The 21877-nt window shown below is 38.2% G+C and overlaps 2 protein-coding genes and 2 non-coding genes across 4 annotated transcripts in view; 3 read left to right on the plus strand and 1 right to left on the minus strand.

The window, feature by feature from the left end:
* The window catches only part of LOC133547175 (oocyte zinc finger protein XlCOF8.4-like), a 119030-nt gene that overhangs the window by 8542 nt on the left and 88611 nt on the right, over positions 1-21877 (plus strand). The window lies entirely within an intron of this gene.
* LOC133547174 (gastrula zinc finger protein xLCGF3.1-like) lies at positions 126-12002 on the plus strand (the record flags this gene model as incomplete). Its single annotated transcript, XM_061892994.1, has 3 exons — positions 126-131; positions 3904-3995; positions 11309-12002. Coding segments are annotated over exons 1-3 (792 nt in total), but the record flags the coding sequence as incomplete, so codon positions are not given.
* Positions 1493-1579, plus strand: trnay-gua (transfer RNA tyrosine (anticodon GUA)). The gene is given in 2 exon segments: positions 1493-1529; positions 1544-1579. It is a non-coding gene; the product is annotated as a tRNA-Tyr (tRNA).
* On the minus strand, positions 3390-3462 carry trnak-uuu (transfer RNA lysine (anticodon UUU)). The gene has a single exon. It is a non-coding gene; the product is annotated as a tRNA-Lys (tRNA).

Raw genomic sequence — 21877 nt, forward strand, 5'->3', positions numbered from 1 at the left:
CACAAAACCTCTCCATTATCCAGCTATGGATTTCTGGTAGCTGCTTAAAAGGAGATGGAAGGGGACAGTGAGCTGATGTATGAGGAAGGTATGGACATGGATAGGACTAGAGGGGAGAGAAGGTCATGAAGGTAAGTCGAGTGCTAAAAGAGTAGAAAAGAGGAAAAAGATTATAGTGGTGTCAGGTTCAAACACTGATGCGTCTATTAAACAGACGAGAAGGAAGAAATCATGCACAGACAGAGTTACATTTTGCTCAATTGAGGAGAGATGTGTGGGCTTCACGGTGGCAGAGGGGTTAGTGCGTCTGCCTCACAATACGAAGGTCCTGCAGTCCTGGGTTCAAATCCAGGCTCGGGATCTTTCTGTGTGGAGTTTGCATGTTCTCCCCGTGAATGCGTGGGTTCCCTCCGGGTACTCCGGCTTCCTCCCACTTCCAAAGATATGCACCTGGGGATAGGTTGATTGGCAACACTAAATGGTCCCTAGTGTGTGAATGTGAGCGTGAATGTTGTCTGTCTATCTGTGTTGGCCCTGCGATGAGGTGGCGACTTGTCCAGGGTGTACCCCGCCTTCCGCCCGATTGTAGCTGAGATAGGCGCCAGCGCCCCCCGTGACCCCAAAAGGGAATAAGCGGTAGAAAATGGATGGATGGAGGAGAGATGTGTTTTGGGCTGTACTCTAGTTACAGATCCAAACTACGTTCTAAAAGTCCAGCCCACGTGCTGCCTCTATTTATTTGGGAGGTCCCTGGTTACATCACCGAGGCTGTCGCTGAGGGAAGGGGGTCATCTTCACAGCTCCAGCTAGACACAATATATAATTATACATAAATGCAAATGTGCTGACACTCGTGATATCACCTTGTCTCTGTTCTGTCTACGTCACGGTACTCGATGTTCGGTCTTGGCAGTCAGCAGGCCAGTTCTGGAAACAAACACTGATAAGAGACTTGCTTGCAATCTTGTGGATTGCCAGCTTTGCACAGACAAAGAAAAAATAATTTCAGCACACTTGATAATAACCATAGCAACAGCCTTTAAGCATAAGAGTTGTGTGATAATATACCGTAGTTCCTTGAATAGGCGCCGGGGCGCTAATTAATTTAAAACCTCTTCTCACTCCTGCGCTTAATCAAGGCATGCGGTAAAAGTAAGCAGGAGCTAATCATTTTAAAACCTCTTCTCACCCGTGCGCTTACCAGTGGCATGCAGTAAAAATCTGACTGTGATTAAAAAATAAATAAATAAAAATTTATTCTGTGGCCGCGGCCCGGTGGTTGGGGACCACTGCTCTACAAGGTTTCTCATTGTCATCCCATTGGGTTGAGTTTTTTCTTGCCCTGATGTGGGATCTGAGCCGAGGATGTCGTTGTGGCTTGTGCAGCCCTTTGAGACACTTGTGATTTAGGGCTATAGAAGTCAACTTTGATTGATTAATTGCTTGATAATAATGTGACTCAAAAATCAGAATTAGTATTGTTTGACCCTAACCTTCGATAGCTCAGTTGGTAGAGCGGAGGACTGTAGTTGCTCATGCTGAAATCCTTAGGTCGCTGGTTCAAATCCGGCTCGAAGGATCACCCGTTACGCTTTTTTTTTTAAAATTAAATCAATACAAACAACACAAGATACACTTACAATTAGTGCACCAACCCAAAAACTGTCCCTCCCTCATTCTCACTCATTCATACATTACATTTCTGTGTGATGTGGTTCAAATAAGAATCAGAATAATGTCTTACATCCTGAGGATGTAAACTGTGTGTTGTTTTGGCGTAAGATATTTACGAAACACAACCTGTCCTACAGTGAGATGTTTCTTTCTGTAGGGATAGTGATGCAATGGATTATGTGTCTCACTACGGACTAGAAGATTCTAGGTTCAACTCCTGGCCAGCGTGCTGTTGTTTGTTAACTGAACTGAAACAATATTCTGTACAATTTTTGGGGGGAGTTTATTTTGCTTTGGCTTTTCTAAATCTACAAACTGAAAAATGTGTTTTTTTTCTCTTTATTATTGTGAATGTATAACTGGTAGTTGTATCTGTTCTTATACTCGGGGCATTCAATCAGAATAAAGTGGGTGAGGAAAAAGGTGAGCACAACAATATAAATGTGACTATTTTACATCTTAGCAGTTGTTCTTTACACCACAATGGAGTAAAACCTAAATATTTCCCCAGAACATCAAGTATTAGCACACTGATTGAGATTCTCTTCCATGATGTCGTTCAAACAGAATGTGGCTTGAGCAGATGGTTTAACATTAGACATCAGGAGAGCAAACACATTATCAATCAAGATGAGTAGGAACAGCCGTGATGGTATAGTGGTTAGTACTCTGTGTTGTGGTCACAGCAACCCTGGTTCAATTCCGGGTCATGACGCTTAAACTGCTTTTATTTTCAGCATTTTTCATCTATACTTGAAGACTTATTTATTAGCCTGCTAAGAACTTTTGAACATTTCTGAAAAATCTGCCAAATGTTTGCAATAATCATAACATTCTCGGTAGTAAAACATTCTTCAGAAGCATTTTGGTACATTTTTTAGAGACCCTGAAATGCTCAGTCATGGAGCGTAAGACATTCTTTTTGAGCTTCTGGGATTCAAGTACCTGTTCTGCTGACCAATACTAGACTTTGAGACCCCTTGGAAAGACCTCCTTCCACCCCTCAAAAGTCACCAATAGGGCAGACCTTGGTTACATTTGAATGTGTAAACCCAAGAAGGTGTTGTATAGCTGAAATAGCTCAGTTGGGAGAGCGTCAGACTGAAGATCCAATGCTCCGTGGATCGATCCTGGGTTTCAGCATAAATATACGTGCTTCTAAAATGGTACTTATTACTAATAAGCCTTCTGTGGCTCTTACAATACTGAAATGGTCTCCCTGGCCTGCCAGCCTTGCTGGTGGAGTCCTAGTATCAGTTGTTACAAACATTTCCTCCATTTTTAATTTGGACAACCGTTACGTGGTTTAACGGTCTTTAACTGAGCCTTACATCGGGCTGTTTCAAACACAAATTTGTTGCCTTAGGGGTTTGTCTTGGACTGTATAACTTGAAACTGAGAGTAATAAAGCTGTGCTCAGTGTGAGGTGAAGGTGCATCTAACACACCTACAGCAAAATATTAACCACAACTTTTTCATACAGATACACTGTCTAACATTTTGAGTTTAAAGCAATTTTTTTAATCCTTCAGATAAACGCTCTGCCACCTGAAGTAAAGTTGATATAAGGGAGGTTTTTAGTTTCAGTGTTTCAAATGAAATAGAGAAAAAAACAATCGCTGTTGAAAACTATTTAAATCAAATATAGATTACAAGGACTGCTGCAGGGGGGCAAAGGGACATTTTTTGAGAAATGTATGGAGGTCAGCATCAGCCACTTGAACAGGGACTTGAACCCTGGACCCTCAGATTAAAAGTCTGATGCTCTGCCGACTGAGCTACCCAGGACCTTTGATATGCTGATATGTCCAACATCTGAGATAACATCCATATTGGCAATCTCAGGTGAAAGCGAATTAGTCAGCATGTTCAGTGACAAGCTGGGAACTGTCAAAGTTCAAGCTCCCCAAGTGCTTGAACCCAAAGCTCATTTTTGACAGATAGGCCAGTTTTACATCGTCATCAACAAAGAAGGTTTTGACCAAAAAAGAAGCTCCTCTCCCAAAGTTGTCAACTCTGAGCTGCATTTAACTTGGATGCTCCCCAGAGTTTTGCCAGAAGCATTTTGTTTTAATTTTTAGTGGAGGTTAGCTGCAACAGGTAGAGCTGGTGAAGGCCCAGGCTGCAACAAATAGAAGGTCACTAGATTTTAAAGTCCAACATAAGAAGTCAGTAAAGCCCTGTTCTGGTAGTAAGCCTCATGTAAACTGTGTGTTCCTTTGGCCTAAGATGTTTACAATATACAACCTGTACGAAATTACAGGGCACGGAGCTAGTGGTGCAATGGATAACGCGTCTGACTACGGACCAGAAGATTCTAGGTTCAACTCCTGGCTAGCTCGTTGTATTTTGTTAATTGAACTGAAACAAAATTCAGTGCAATTTCTTCGGGAGTGTTTTTTTGCATTTAAAATAAATATCTACTAACTGGAACATGCATTTTTTTTCTTTTTTATTATTGTGAATATATAACTGGTAGTTGTATCTGTTGGTATACTCGGGACATTCAATCAGAACAAAGTGGGTGAGGAAAAATGTGAAACAAAACAAATCTTGCCTAAGCACGCCTTCCTCTTGTTAGAGTAAAACGTGTTGGGGCTTCGTCATGTTGAGAGACACTTTTTGTGCCGTCTCACCCGGGCCGGGAGCAGGAACACAATTTGAGGAGGCAGGAGTTGAGTCAAGTAGAAGTATTTTATTGAACGCAGTCTGCAGAGAGTGGAGATTGTATAGTACACTTGAACAGTAGTACCAGTAAAACCCAAAGCGATCTGTCTGAGAGTTTGTTGTACAGCAGCTTATATACACTGTGCCAGTAGTTATCTGATTGGTCAGTCTACTGACTGACGTCTGTTGCTATGTGTCTCGTGTCTAGGAATAATTATGCTGAACTACTCTTGGTTTCCTGTTATGCTCGTTGTTGCTCAAGTATCTGTTTCCTGTATGTGCAGTGTTTGGCACACTGAGTTAAATTGAGGTCAGGACGTTTCCTGTTTTGTTTGGTCCACTCTGTACTCTCAGAAATGAGGCCTTGTACACAAAATTGAGGTCAGGACGTTTCCTGTTTTGTTTGGTACACTCTGAACTCTCAGAGTGTACCTAACTATACGAATGCGCATATTGCCCGTCCCCTTAAAAGGGGTCGGGGGGTCGCACTAATATACAACGAAAACTTTAACTTTAGTCCTAACTTAAATAATAAATATAAATCGTTTGATTTGCTTTCTATGAAGTCTGCCACCCCTCTGCCTCTGTGCCTGGCCGTTATCTACCGCCCCCCAGGGCCCTATTCGGACTTTATTAGTGAATTCTCAGAGTTTGTTGCTGATTTAGTGACACACGCCGATAATATAACTATAATGGGGGACTTTAATATCCATATGAATACCCCATTGGACCCACCGTGCGTGGCGCTCCAGACTATAATTGATAGCTGTGGTCTTACACAAATAATAAATGAACCGACGCATCGCAGCAGTAATACGATAGACCTAGTGCTTGTCAGAGGTATCACCATTTCCAAAGTTATGATACTCCCGTATACTAAAGTAATGTCCGATCATTACCTTATAAAATTCGAAGTTCAGACTCATGTTCGGCAAGCTAATAATAATAAAAACTGCTATAGCAGCCGCAACATTAATGCTGCCACAACGACGACTCTTGCGGACCTACTGCCCTCGGTAATGGCACCGTTCCCAAAGTATGTGGGCTCTATTGATAACCTCACTAACAGCTTTAACAACGCCCTGCGCGAAACCATTGATAACATAGCACCGCTGAAGTTAAAAAAGGCTCCAAAAAGGCGTACGCCATGGTTTACTGAAGAAACTAGAGCTCAGAAATTATTATGTAGAAAGCTGGAACGCAAATGGCGCACGACTAAACTTGAGGTGCACCATCAAGCATGGAGTGATGGTTTAATAACTTATAAACACATGCTTACCTTAGCTAAAACTAATTATTACTCAAATCTCATCCGCATTAATAAAAACGATCCAAAATTTTTGTTTAGTACAGTAGCATCGCTAACCCAACAAGGGACTCCTTCCAGTAGCTCCACCCATTCGGCAGATGACTTTATGAAGTTCTTTAATAAGAAAATTGAACTTATTAGAAAGGAGATTAAAGACAATGCGTCTCAGCTACAACTGGGTTATAGTAACACAGATACGACTGTATATACGGCGGATACTGCAAATATCCAAAATAGTTTCTCTCGTTTTGATGAAATAACACTAGAAGAATTGTTACAACGTGTAAATGGAATAAAACAAACAACATGTTTACTTGACCCACTTCCTGGGAAACTTATCAAGGAGCTTTTTGTATTATTAGGTCCATCAGTGCTAAATATTATAAACTTATCACTTTCCTCGGGCACTGTTCCCCTAGCATTCAAAAAAGCGGTTATTCATCCTCTCCTTAAAAGACCTAACCTCAATCCTGACCTCATGGTAAACTACCGACCGGTGTCTCACCTTCCCTTTATTTCGAAAATCCTCGAAAAAATTGTTGCAGAGCAGCTAAATGAACACTTAGCTTTTAAAAATCTATGTGAAACCTTTCAATCCGGTTTCACGGCAAATCACTCGACTGAGACAGCCCTCGCAAAATTGACTAATGATCTATTGCTAACGATGGATTCTGATGCGTCATCTATGTTGCTGCTCCTCGATCTTAGCGCTGCTTTCGATACCGTCGATCATAATATTTTATTAGAGCGTATCAAAACACAAATTGGTATGTCAGACTCAGCCCTGTCTTGGTTTAATTCTTATCTTACTGATAGGATGCAGTGCGTCTCCCATAACAATGTGACCTCGGACTATGTTAAGGTAACGTGTGGAGTTCCCCAGGGTTCGGTCCTTGGCCCTGTACTCTTCAGCATCTACATGCCCCTAAAGCTGACCAACACGCCGGATTGTAGTCAGCTGGAGGCGTGTCTTAATGAAATTAAACAATGGATGTCCGCTAACTTTTTGCAACTCAACGCCAAAAAAACGGAAATGCTGATTATCGGTCCTGCTAGACACCGACCTCTATTTAATAATACAACTTTAACATTTGACAACCAAATAATAAAACAAGGTGACTCGGTAAAAAATCTGGGTATTATCTTCGACCCAACTCTCTCCTTTGAGTCACACATTAAAAACGTTACTAAAACGGCCTTCTTTCATCTCCGTAATATTGCTAAAATTCGCTCCATTTTGTCCACTAAAGACGCCGAGATCATTATCCATGCGTTTGTTACGTCTCGTCTCGATTACTGTAACGTATTATTTTCGGGTCTCCCCATGTCTAGCATTAAAAGATTACAGTTGGTACAAAATGCGGCTGCTAGACTTTTGACAAGAACAAGAAAGTTTGATCATATTACGCCTGTACTGGCTCACCTGCACTGGCTTCCTGTGCACTTAAGATGTGACTTTAAGGTTTTACTACTTACGTATAAAATACTACACGGTCTAGCTCCATCCTATCTTGCCGGTTGTATTGTACCATATGTCCCGGCAAGAAATCTGCGTTCAAAGGACTCCGGCTTATTAGTGATTCCTAGAGCCCAAAAATGTCTGCGGGCTATAGAGCGTTTTCCGTTCGGGCTCCAGTACTCTGGAATGCCCTCCCGGTAACAGTTCGAGATGCTACCTCAGTAGAAGCATTTAAGTCTCACCTTAAAACTCATCTGTATACTCTAGCCTTTAAATAGACCTCCTTTTTAGACCAGTTGATCTGCCGCTTCTTTTCTTTCTCCTATGTCCCCCCCCTCCCTTGTGGAGGGGGTCCGGTCCGATGACCATGGATGAAGTACTGGCTGTCCAGAGTCGAGACCCAGCATGGACCGCTCGTAGGGACCCAGGATGGACCGCTCGCCTGTATCGGTTGGGGACATCTCTACGCTGCTGATCCGCCTCCGCTTTGGATGGTTTCCTGTGGACTGGACTCTCGCTGCTGTCTTGGATCCGCTTGAACTGAACTCTCGCGGCTGTGTTGGAGCCACTATGGATTGAACTTTCACAGCATCATGTTAGACCCGCTCGACATCCATTGCTTTCGGTCCCCTAGAGGGGGGGGGGGGGTTGCCCACATCTGAGGTCCTCTCCAAGGTTTCTCATAGTCAGCATTGTCACTGGCGTCCCACTGGATGTGAATTCTCTCTGCCCACTGGGTGTGAGTTTTCCTTGCCCTTTTGTGGGTTCTTCCGAGGATGTTGTAGTTGTAATGATTTGTGCAGTCCTTTGAGACATTTGTGATTTGGGGCTATATAAATAAACATTGATTGATTGATGATTGATTCTTTTACATAACAGTTGCTAAAACTTTTGTTCACTTCCAGTTCTTAATTTATTGACAATATACTCCATAAGTAATCACAATAAAAATAAATAAATAACTCTCAGTGAAGTAAGTTCCATTTCATATGGTGAGATGAGTAAGAACATCTAGAAAATGAATGGATGGATGACATAAATTCAGAATGTTTATTATCATGGTTCTTCTTCTTTCTACTTTGTAAAGACTTGAAGTTTGAAGAGTTTCTTGAAGTGGATGATATTAGTACATTGTTTGATTGCTTTGCTTAATGCATCCCATCATTTAATTCCACATCCTGATATACTGAAGGTCTGAAATGTTGTACGTGCATACAAATGTTTTAAATTACATTTTTCTCTAAGATTATATTTCTCCTCTTTTTTTTGAGAAAAATTGTTGTATATTCTTGGCTAGCAGGTTATAGTTTGCTTTGTGTATAATTTTAGTTGTTTGCAAATTCACTATGTTGTGGAATTTCAGTATTTTTGATTCAATAAATAAATTGTTTGAATGTTGTCTATATCCAACATGATGTATTATTCTAACTGATCTTTTTTGTAACACAGTTAATGAATGAAGTGTACTTTTGCAGTTATTTCCCAATTTTTCTGCACAATAACTCAGATATGGTATCACTAGTGAGCAGTAGAGAATATGAAGTGATTTTTGGTCCAGAACATGTTTTGCTTCATTCATTATTGCCGTGTTTCTTGCTACTTTATGTTGTAAATTTTTTACATGAGATTTTCAGTTCATTTTATCATCAATCATTATACCTAGAAATTTGGTTTCATTTACTCTTTCAATATCTATTCCGTCTATTTGTATTTGTGTTTGACACTTCTTTTCTACTTTTACCAAATAGCATTATTTTAGTTTTACCGAAATTCAAAGATAGTCTGTTTTTGTCAAACCATCTTTTTAATTTGTTCATTTCTTCTGTTATTATTTGTATTATCTTCTGTGTGTTCTCTCCTGAACAAAACACTGTTGTATCATCCGCAAATAATACAAATTTTAAATATTTTATAACTTTAAAAATGTCATTTATATAAAGCTTGAACCATGTTGGTCCTAGTTTTGATCCCTTAGGTCAAGGGTGCCCATTACGTCAATCGCGAGCTACCAGTCGACCGCGGGGGGTGTGTCAGTCGATCTCCAGCCAGGCTTTTAAAAAAAATAGACCTAAAAATGAGTGATCATCAATCTTCACCAAGACGTCACTTAAATGACATTCACGGTACCGGAGGGTCTTGTGAGATGACGCTGGCTGCTGCAAGATCATTATTATTAAAATATGACCAAGAGGAAGGCGAGAAACACTTTTTATTTCAACAGACTCTCGCGCCGTACCTTCCGTCAAAACTCTAAAGGCCGACTGCACATTTCCTATCTTCACAATAAAAGCCCTGCTTCATGCTGCCTGCGCTAACTAAATAAGAGTCTCGGAAAACTGGCGTGCACAAGCGATCCCTCAGAAAGCTGGCGTGCACATCACTTGTGCACGCCAGCTTTCCGAGACTCTTATTTAGTTAGCGCAGGCAGCATGAAGCAGGGCTTTTATTGTGAAGATAGGAAATGTGCAGTCGGCCTTTAGAGTTTTGACGGAATGGACGGCGCGAAAGTCTGTTGAAATAAAAAGTGTTTCTCGCCTTCCTCTCTGTCATTTTTTCAAAATAATGAACTGGCAGCAGCCAGCGTCATCTCACAAGACCCTCGGGTGCCGTGAATGTCAATCAAGCAAGCTACGGAATTTGCCACCAATGTTTTTCTTGTAAAGTGTATGGAAGCTGGATGAATTAGATGCCAAAAACCAACCACTTTCATGTGGTATTGTACAGAAAGGACAACTTTTTTTCTCCTCCATTTGAAAATGTGGGCGTTATCATCATTACTGTCTGATTCCAATCAATGCAAGTCATCAGAATCAGGTAATACACCAACTTATATTCTTGTCTTGGTGAAAGAAAGACATCTATATGTGTTACACATGCTTGTATTATCATTAAACACATTTAACTTGTTTACAAAAATGTCTCTTTCATAAATAAATAAATATAAATGATATATATAAATGAGGTAGATCCCCTCGAGTTGGTCAATTGAAAAGTAGCTCGCCTGCAGAAAAAGTGTGGGCACCCCTGCCTTAGGTACACCACAGGATATATTTAGTGTTGTAGAAGTGTGTTCGTCTAGCTTCACGTATTGTTTCCTGTTGGTTAAATATCTTCGAATCCAGTTTAAGACCAACCCTCTGATGCCATACCAGTATAGTTTTTTGATTAAAATATTGTGATTAATAGTGTCAAATGCTTTAGTTGGATCAATAAACACTGCTGCTGCATATTTTTTTTTTACTATCTATTGCATTGGTCATTTCTTCTGTCATTTCTATTACAGCCATCGTAGTTGAAATATTAGCTCTGTATACATATTGGTTCTCATCTAATATGTTATGTTTGTTTGTAAAACTCTCTAATCCGACAGTTTTTCAATGATTTTACAAAATTGTGGAAGTAAAGAAACAGGTCTATAATTTGTAAATTGGTGTTTGTCTCCAGTCTGATAAATTGGTGCAATTTTAGCTATTTTCATTTTGTTTGGGAATTTACCTGTTTGAGATGATGGGTATTTTTACGCTGCTTTTGCAGTGTAGCGTGTAGTGTAGCTTGCTACAATTCTCTGAGGATAGCTTAGCTACATTTAATTGGGAGTAACTTGTAGCTTAGCTTAATACATTTTCCAGGTCGCTTGCCCATCACTGTCTGTTTGGCCTAACTCACATGTGAATAGTTTGAATACTGCAAACTTCTATACAGTAACACCTCATTTGTGTTTTATGTTCTGCAGACGTCCAGCAGGTGTCAGCAGAGAGTCATGAAGATATTCCCTCTAAGCAGCAGGAGTGGAGCTCCAGTGTGGGACAGAAGGAGCTACAGGACCCCTCCCACATTAAAGAGGAAGAGGAGGAACTGTCGAAGCAGCTTCAAAGGGTGGAGGAGGCTAATGATGAAGATGAAGCTCAGTCCTTACAGCTTCATCACAGTCAAAGTGAGGAGAACAGAGGGGCGGAGCTTGTAAGTCAACACATCACAGAAGCTGATGGAGAGCATTGTGAAGATATAAAGTCAGAACCAGACAGCATCTTTGCTCCACTGTCAGACATGGATCACATGATGTCACACTCTTCTGATCACAGTGACCACATCCAAAAACCTTTGGAGAGTAAAAATGACTCCAAAGGTGATACGAGACATCACACTAATAACAAATACTTTGACTGCTCTGAATGTGGGAAATCATTTAGACACAAGAGTTATATTAAAATACACATGAGAATACATACTGGAGAGAAACCTTTTACTTGCTCTGTTTGTAAGAAGAGTTTTTCCATTAAGCCTGCCATGACCAGACACATGAGAACACACACTGGAGAGAAACCTTTTACTTGCTCTGTTTGTAAGAAGAATTTCTCCAGAAAGTCTAACATGTCCTCACACATGAGAACACATACTGGAGAGAAACCTTTGACTTGCTCTGTTTGTAAGAAGCGTTTCTCCACAACGCAACATATGATCACACACATTAGAACACATACTGGAGAGAAACCTTTTACTTGCTCTGTTTGTAAGAAGTGTTTCTCCAGAAAGCCTGACATCTCCATACACATGAGAACACACACTGGAGAGAAACCTTTTACTTGTTCTGTTTGTAAGAAGAGTTTCTCCACAAAGTCTAACATGTCCTCACACATGAAAACACATACTGGAGAGAAACCTTCGACTTGCTCTGTTTGTAAGAAGACTTTCTCCACAAAGCCTAACATGTCCGCACACATGAGAACACATACTGGAGAGAAACCTTTTACTTGCTCTGTTTGTAAGAAGTGTTTCTCCAGAAAGCCTGACATCTCCATACACATGAGAACACACACTGGAGAGAAACCTTTTACTTGTTCTGTTTGTAAGAAGAGTTTCTCCACAAAGCCTAAGATGCCCGCACACATGAGAACACATACTGGAGAGAAACCTTTGACTTGCCCTGTTTGTAAGAAGCATTTCTCCACAAATCTTGTCATGACCACACACATGAGAACACACTGGAGAAAAACCATTTAGTTGCACTGTGTGTGATAAGATGTTCCGGCATAAGTATCAGGACAGTAAACACAAGTGTGTAACAGTCATGGAAGCTGCAGGGATTTAAAAACACTTAGTGATTGTGCTAAATGTACTTTAAAAACACAGCATGTTTAATATGAATGTATATTTGATGTTGTATGTAGTGCCTCTCATCTTCTACTGTTAAATTTAAAGGCCTACTGAAAGCCACTACTACCGACCACGCAGTCTGAGAGTTTACATATCCATGATGAAATATTATCATTGCAACACATGCCAATACGGCCTTTTTAGTTTACTGAATTGCAATTTTAAAGGGGAACATTATCACCAGACATATGTAAGCGTCAATATATACCTTGATGTTGCAGAAAAAAGACCATATGTTTTTTTTAATCGATTTCCGAACTCTAAAAGGATGAATTTGGCGATTTAAACGCCTTTCAATTGTTCGCTGTCGGAGCAATGACCTTTCACCTGTGACGTTACAACGGGAAGCAATCCACCATTTTCTCAAACACATTACACACACAAGTCAAATCAGCTCTGTTATTTTCCGTTTTTTCTACTGTTTTCCGTACCTCGGAGACATCATGCCTCGTCGGTGTGTTGTTGGAGGGTGTAACAACATGAACAGGGACGGATTAAAGTTGACTTACGTGGCGTGTGCATCGATTAGCATGGCATGCTAATCGATGCTAACATGCTATTTAGGCTAGCTGTATGTACATATTGCATCGTTATGCCTCATTTGTAACTATATTTGCATCCAGCCTTTCCCTCCACCCACATTTAATGCCAAACAAACACATACCAATCGACGGATTCAAGTTGCACCATTGTCAAAAGATGCGAAAGTCCCTTGTTTGTTCTGCACATTTTACCGGCGATGCTACGACAGACATGGCACAGAGATGTGTGGATATCCTCCGACACTCAAAGCAGATGCATTTCCAACGATAAAGTCTACGAAATCCCAAAGGTGAGTTTTGTTGATGTTATTGACTTATGTGCTAATCAGACATATTTGGTCATGGCATGACTGGTAGCTAATCGATGTTAACATGCTATTTAGGCTAGCTGTATGTACATTTGTAGCTATATTTGCCTCCAGCCTTTCCCTCCACCCACATGTTATGCTAAACAAACACTTACCAATCGATGGATTTAAGTTGCTCCTGTGGTCAAAAGATGCAATCGTTGGTTAGAAGGCGATCGCCGAATAGCTTCAATAGCTATTCGCTCAATAGCTTCAGTTTCTTCTTCAATTTCGTTTTCGCTATCTGCCTCCACACTCCAACCATCCGTTTCAAAACATTCGTAATCTGTTGAATCTGCTGAAATCCACGTCTGAATCCGAGCTAATGTCGCTATATCTTGCTGTTCTATCCGCCATGTTTGTTTGTATTGGCGTCACTATGTGACGTCACAGGAAAATGGACGGGTGGATTTACAGATAGCGAAAATCAGGCACTTAAAGCCTTTTTTCGGGATAATCCATGATGGATAGCATTTTGAAAAAAACTTCAAAAAATAAAATAAACCACTGGGAACTGTTTTTTATTGGTTTTAACCCTTCTGAAATTGTGATAATGTTACCCTTTAAATTTCTCTCCAGTTACTTGTTAAAAATGTCGCGGAATGATGACGCATACGCGTGACGTCACCTGTTGGAGGGGACATATTAGCGTAGCACCAAACACGGCTAAAAGTCGTCTCTTTTCATCGCGCAATTACAAAGTATTTTGGACATCTGTGTTGCTGAATCTTTTGCAATTTGTTCATTTAATAATGGAGATTATAAAGAAGAATGCTGTTGGTGGAAAGCGGTGGATTGCAGCTGCCTTTAGCACCGAGACACAGCCGGTGTTTCTTTGTTTGTTTTTAACACAGAGCGGTCAAGCGAACATGTTTTCTCTACGTCAACCAGCATGTTTTTGGATGGGGAAATTGTGATATATATCTTACCGGAAAAATCGTTGGATTATTTGTCGCCCTGCAGCAGCTGTGAGCTTGGCTCCTCGGCTTCTCTCTGAGACACTGGCGTGTTCACCGCAGCCATCCGACCTCGAGGTATGTTTTTACAATCTTACTAAAACACTATTAAAACAATAAGCAGATAAGTGATCTTCCACAATTATCCTAGTAAATGTGTCTAATTACATCTGAAACGCTCACACTGCCGTCTCCCGGAGCCGTCGCGTTTTTTTTTTGTTTTTCTTCTAGTCCTTTACTATCAATATCCTAATTCACAAATCTTTCATCCTCGCTCAAATTAATGGGGAAATTGTCGCTTTCTCGGTCCGAATTGTTGTTACTGCTGGTGGCTCCCATTAAAAACAATGTGAATATGTGTGGAGTCCTACAACTCGTGACGTCACGCGCACATACTTCCAGTAAAGGCAGGGCTTTTTTATTAGCGACCAAAAGTTGCCTACTTTATCGTGGATGTTCTCTACTAAATCCTTTCAGCAAAAATATGGCAATATCGCGAAATGATCAATTATGACACATAAAATGCACCTGCTATTCCCGTTTGAATTAGAAAATCTAATTTCAGTAGGCTTCTAAAGTTAAAGTACCAATGATTGTCACACACACACTAGGTGTGGCAAAATTATTCTCTTCATTTGACCAATCACCCTTGATCACCCCCTGGGAGCTGAGGGGAGCAGTGGGCAGCAGCGGTGCCGCGCCTGGGAATCATTTTTTGGTGATTTAACCCCCAATTCCAACCCTTAATGCTGAGTCTTGGTATGACTTGGCCGGGATTTGAACTCACGACCTACCCATCTCAGGACGGACACTCTAACCACTAAGTCACTGAGTAGGTTATATGTTGTCCTGTAGTTACTTTTTAAGTTGTGTGCATGTATTAAACATTATATATGTAGCGACATTTTATTATTTTCATTTGTTTTTTTCCACACATTGTTTCCATTGCATTTTATTAATGTTATTATCCAATTAAAAGTATGAATGAATCAAAACGTGGACTCTGGTAGATGAGCAGCATTGTTACATCATGGATGTTAACTCCTGCAAAACATCAACAAAGAAGAAAAAGGCTGAAGTTAGCAACACATCACTGAACTTTAGAGTCATCGTGAGTGGAGTTGCTTGTTTTTTTGCTGCATTTGTACTTATTTCACCTCACATCTTCACTTTCAACTCTAAAGTCTTCTTCAAATATATTGTTCTGGGCTTCTAATATTGATGTTTACTATGTGTGTGTAGTCTGTGGAAAGGGTTGTTGTCCCTTGTGGATCCAATTGTTCACTTGAACAGATACATCATCATCATCATCATCATCATTATCAAAATACAGATTTAAGTACTGTATTAGAGTGTCTCTTGTAGTACTCCAACTCGCCACATTGAGAAGTGGGGGCAATCGTGAGCTAGCAGATGCATGTTGCTATCATGTTATATCAGCGAGGAAGACAGCATTTGTGTTTACTTTTTTGTCGGATCCAGGTTGTATTGCTCCGCTGAATAAATGAATCACTATGGCTGCCAATATGTAGGATTATATATATATATATATATATATATGTATTATATATATATATATATATATATATATATATATATATATAAAATCCTACATATATATATATGTTTAAAGGCCTACTGAAATGAGATTTTCTTATTTAAACGATGTGTCATACTTGATCATTTCGCGATATTGCCATATTTTTGCTGAAAGGATTTAGTAGAGAACATCCACGATAAAGTTCGCAACTTTTGGTGCTGATAAAAAAGCCCTGCCTTTACCGGAAATCGCAGACGATGACGTCACATGTTGATGGCTCCTCACATCCTCACATTGATTTTAATGGGAGCCTCCAACAAAAACAACTATTCGGACAGAGAAAACGACAATTTCCCCATTAATTTGAGCGAGGATGAAAGATTCGTGTTTGAGGATATTGATAGCTAAGGACAAGAAAAAAAATAACAAGTAAAAAAAAAAAACGCGATTGCATTGGGACGGATTCAGATGTTTTTAAACACATTTACTTGGATAATTCTGGGAAATCCCTTATCTTTCTATTGTGTTGCTAGTGTCTTAGTGAGTTTAACAGTACCTGATAATCGGAGGTGTGTGTTCACGGGTAGAGGTGGGTAGAGGAGCCAGAAATTGTACTCAAGTAAGAGTACTGTTACTTTAGAGATGTATTACTCAAGTAAAAGTAAGGAGTAGTCACCCAAATATTTACTTGAGTAAAAGTAAAAAGTATGTTGTGAAAAAACTACTCAAGTACTGAGTAACTGATGAGTAACCTGTTTGTTTAATGATTACGGCAACAAATAATGCACAAAAACATAAAAATAGCAATGAGCAAATTCAGAGACAGGAATATCTCTTAAGCAACTAAAACAATAATATATATTAAATAATAGTACATTAAAATAAAATTAAAAAATGGCCCATTGAGCCACAATAACTTAACAGCACCATAGGCTCAGTAGGCATTCATTGATTTGATTGATTGATTGATTGATTGATTGATTGAAACTTGTATTAGTAGATTGCACAGTACAGTACATATTCCGTACAATTGACCACTAAATGGTAACACCCCAATAAGTTTTTCAACATTAATCAATTACTTAATAAATGATCAAGTCGAGGTGATCTACCTCATATATACATACACATACACACACATATCATACATACACACACATATCATACATACACACACATATATTTACACATACATTTATATATACAGTATATAATTTATATTTATTTATTTTGCTGTTTTTGTTGACATGTTAAAGGTGTTTTAATGAATATACATGCATGTTTAACATATAGATTCCTATCTTTCATGAAGACAAGAATATAAGTTGGTGTATTACCTGATTCTGATGACTTGCATTGATTGGAATCAGACGTCCACGTTTTCAAATGGAGGAGAAAAAAAGTTGCTCCTTCCTGTCTAATACCACATGAAAGTCGTTGGTTTTTGGCATCTTATTTGTCCAGCTTCTATATTCGTTTTTATACACTTTACAAGAAATACATTGGCGGCAATCTCCGTTGCTTGCTAGCTTGTTTGCGCTGGCTTTCGGAGACTCTTATTTTGTTAATGCAGGCGCGATGGAGCGGCGCTTTTATTGTGAAAACAGGAACTGTGCGATCAGTCTTTAGGCTTTTGACGGGAAGTACGGTTGAAATAAAAAGTGTATTTGTTCCTTTAAACTTTTGATTGATTGATTGAAACTTGTATTATTAGATTGCACAGTACAGTTCATATTCCGTACAGTTGACCACTAAATGGTAACACCCCAATAAGTTTGTCAACACGTTTAAGTCGGGTTTTACGTATCACGGTCATGTGACCGCCTGGCTCTGTTTGATTGGTCCAACGTCACCAGTGACTGCATGTGATTGGTGAAACGCAGGCATGCGTAGTTCCTACTTTGAAGCTCTGTCATTAACCAAAATAAACATTAATAGATCCATAAAAAAAAGTAGCGAGTAGTGAGCTTAATGTAGATAAATGGAACGGAGTAAAAGTAGCGTTTCTTCTCTATAAATATACTCAAGTAAAAGTAAAAGTATGTTGCATAAAAACTACTCGTAGAAGTACAATTTATCCCAAAAGTTACTCAAGTAAATGTAACGCGTTACTACCCACCTCTGGTGACATTGTTGTTTGAGTAACAATATTCTTAATGTGCTTCTACATTTATAGATTAGATATTTTATATTAGTGCTATTTTCAGTCCAGCACATGCCTTAATATGCAACAATGTGTAATTTTATTAAAAAAAAAAGAAAAAACAATTTGAGTAAACAGTACGAGACTTATTTTACATGGAAAAAACATTTTGTGTGTATGTACACACACACACGCGCACACACACACACACACACACACACATATATATATATATACATATATGTATATATATATATATATATATATATATATCTATATATATATATAGATATATAGATATATAGATATATAGATATATAGATAGATATCATCATGCAATTTCAGATTCATATGAAATATTGAAGTATTACATATTTTATTTGTAATTGTTAATAATCCCATAGATTATCACCTTTATATGATATACATATGTACTGGTTCACATCTGAAACATCTTCTGGACCACTTCATTTATTACTCTGTATTTGATTGTGTTGTGATTGTTTTATATGTATGTCCCCAGACCTTTATGCAGTATAAATGTGAAAGGATGGTTTTGTTTTTACAAACTTACATTTGTGGATACATCAAATAAATCCAGTATTATGTTTTAAACATTTTTCATGTATTTTTTTTTTTTCTTTTTCAACATCCCCAAAACAACATCAATATCAGTCAAAGTTTGGAGTGTCAGACAAAAGCCAATATTGTACATCATCCCACAGAGATTTACTTTGCATACATTCTTAAAATAAACTGTTTATTGTGTTTCCCAGTCACAGAACCAACAAGTGTTGTCTTCAATTGCAAAACAACATACAAAATATTATTTTAAGTGCTCAATTCCATCTTTATTTTTCTGTGATTAACTCTTTTGCCTTAGAAAGAATGGAAACTAAAGTTATGAGTATTTTTTTGTTCCAGAGAAAATAATAATAAGAAGAAATAGTAAAGAATTAAAAAAAGATGCAGTAACTAGAATATTTTGAATGAAAGCCTTTTTAAATTTTGTAATATTTTTTATTTGCAGGTTGTGCTTAATGAAATCTTCAAATATTAAAATATCTTTATCATTCAATAAGTGCATCAGTGACCAAATGCCTTTTTCAAACCATAGCTGTACAAAGATGGATTTGTTTCTCATTTTAATATAAGAACAATTCCATAGTGGAGTATTGTGTGTGATGAAGTTGTGTTTGTAAATTAGTTTCCAGTACAACAACACTTGCTGGTAGGGATGGGTACTGTTCACTTCTAATTCCATGTTTTATGTGTTATATATGTCAATATATTGTGTGTTTGTATTTTGCCAACATGGTAGAATCACATGATAGGCAGGTTGTATCATGTTTTTCTGTCACCTTGAGGAAATGGCATAAAGAGGAAGATGACAATATAATGTCACTTGGACAATGATGTACAGAACAGAGGAGATTTAGTTCATTTCTATTTTTGGTTATAGGTGATTCTTTTTTTTATTATTTCAAAAACCTCTCCCTTATCCAGCTATGGATTTCTGGTAGCTGCTTGAAAATAATTAATACAGAAAGCTTTACTTTAATAAGTGTATTGTTTTCCATTGATAAACACAATTGGGAACTGACGTTGCCAAGAATGGAACTCACGTCTTGTAGAATAAAAGGCCAACGCGCCAACCTTTGTGCTATCAAAGTTTTGTTGACGTTACCAACAACAATCAGTAATCTAATGTTTATGAAATGGACATCAAGTTTGTTGTTTTGATTCAGTTTGTCATCCTTCTTTGATTCTAGTGGCATTTAAAAAACTGTTTTTATTCTCTCTCCATATTCCCAACTGACCACAAGACTCAAAAGACAACATTTTCGATGGAGCTTGGGCGGTTTATCACTTGTCGAATTTTCCGGCAAATCTGTACTGCTTCCCGAAGCGGTCACGGGGCTTCTTACGTCATCATTTCTGGCTCCTCCCCTGAATGAAATAGGCCTCCATACACGCCTGGTGGAAACACCCCCTCCATTAGTCCACACACGCCTCCAAGCCTCCGCACCATCGGAAGCGGACCAAGGATCGCTGGCTGACACCGATATATCAATTTAATAGCATGACACATAGATAGAAAAAATGGAAAAAAGCCGATAGGGCTGGGCGATTAAACGATGTCAATATATATTGCAAAATACATCAAATCGAAACCAATTAAAAAAGTCATTTGAAAAAAGGCCGATAGGGCTGGGCTGTAAAACAATACAATATATATAATGATAGACACATGACTGATGTTAAAAAAGTAGGAAAATGGCCAATAGGGCTGGCTGATAAAACTAGACACATAACTTATGTGGGGGGAGGGGGGCACCAGACTTATTAAGAGGGATCGTGCGCCCTCCTGTGGACTTCTGCTGCAACTGCACACACAAAGAACTTCATTACTTCCAAGTGTGCCTTATTTAGTGTCCCAGACTTCCAATTCCTCCTTTACTAATTAAACAACTTTTTAATATATGAATATTAAAAACTTATTTAGTGTATAAATATTAAATACATGTTTAGCGTATAAATTGTATAAATATATATATATATATATATATATATATATATATATATATATATATATATATATATATATATATATATATATATATATATATATATATATATGTATATATATATATATATATGTAGGTGTGGGATAAAAATCACAAGACTACTTCATCTCTACAGAACTGTTTCACGAGGGGTTCCCTCAATCATCAGGAGATTTTGCGCTCTACCACGGTATCGAGCACTATTCTCTGGATAATCCAATCAAGACATATATATATATATATATATATATATATATATATATATATATATATATATATATATATATATATATATATATGTATATATATATATATATATATATATATGTATATATATATATATATATATATATATTTATATATATATATATATATATATATATATGTATATAAAGAGAGAGAGAGAGAGAAAGAACCAGACTTATTAAGAGGGAACGTGCGCCCTCCTGTGGACTTCTGCTGCAACTGCACACACAAAGAACTTCATTACTTCCAAGTGTGCCTTATTTAGTGTCCCAGACTTCCAATTCCTCCTTTACATGTTTAGTGTATAAGTATTAATTAAACAACTGTTTAATATACGAGTATTAAAAACTTGTTCAGTGTATAATTATTAATTAAACAACTGTTTAATATATAATTATTAAAAAAAAACTTGTTTAGTGTATAAATATTAAATACATGTTTAACGTATAAATTAAATGTATATTTATATATATATATATAATATATATATATATATATATATAGAGAGAGAGAGAGAGAGAAAGAAAGAGAGAGCAAGAGAGAGACAAAGAGCTAGACAGAGAGAGAGAGAGAGAGAGAGAGTGAGTGAGAGAGAGGGAGAGAGAGCAAGAGAGAGAGAGAGAGAGAGAAAGAGAGAGAAAAAGAGAGAGAGCGAGAGAGACCAGACTTATTAAGAGGCAACGTGCGCCCTCCTGTGGACTTCTGCTGCCTCTGCTGTCGTGGAAATTTCCTAAAGACGATCCTTTTGTGACCAATAGCTTTAAAATGATTTATTAGAGTAACAAACAAATAATAACAAGCTTTGCAAAGCGAGACCAAACCAGAACGACACATCCGTTCGTTCCAGCTTGTTCTAACTCTTTTAGAATATGTCATGACAATATTATATTCTCAGAAGTCCCACTCTCCATGCTCATTAACATACAGTATCCCAGTAAAAGAATGCCCAAGGTCCTGTGAAGGGGAGAGGGTGTGGTTTGTCCAGAAGGATGACACAGAAGACAGAGCTTGATCAGATCAGAGGTCTCCTGCAGAACGTCACATTCCTAAGCCTAATAAACAACTTTTGGCGACCCGTTTAAAGAACATCATCAATTAAAATGAGTACAAGTAATTTTGCTATCACAATCCTCCCTTTTATTAACTATAATAAACTACAAACAACAACATTACTAACTAGCGAAAAAAACACACACCAAATAACCCTTAGAAAGTAATAACATGATTAAAAATAAAATTACAAAACGCCACACAAATACTCAACCTAATCAAC

Source organism: Nerophis ophidion, unplaced genomic scaffold (assembly GCF_033978795.1).
Source record: "Nerophis ophidion isolate RoL-2023_Sa unplaced genomic scaffold, RoL_Noph_v1.0 HiC_scaffold_77, whole genome shotgun sequence".
Taxonomy (NCBI): Eukaryota; Metazoa; Chordata; class Actinopteri; order Syngnathiformes; family Syngnathidae; genus Nerophis; species Nerophis ophidion.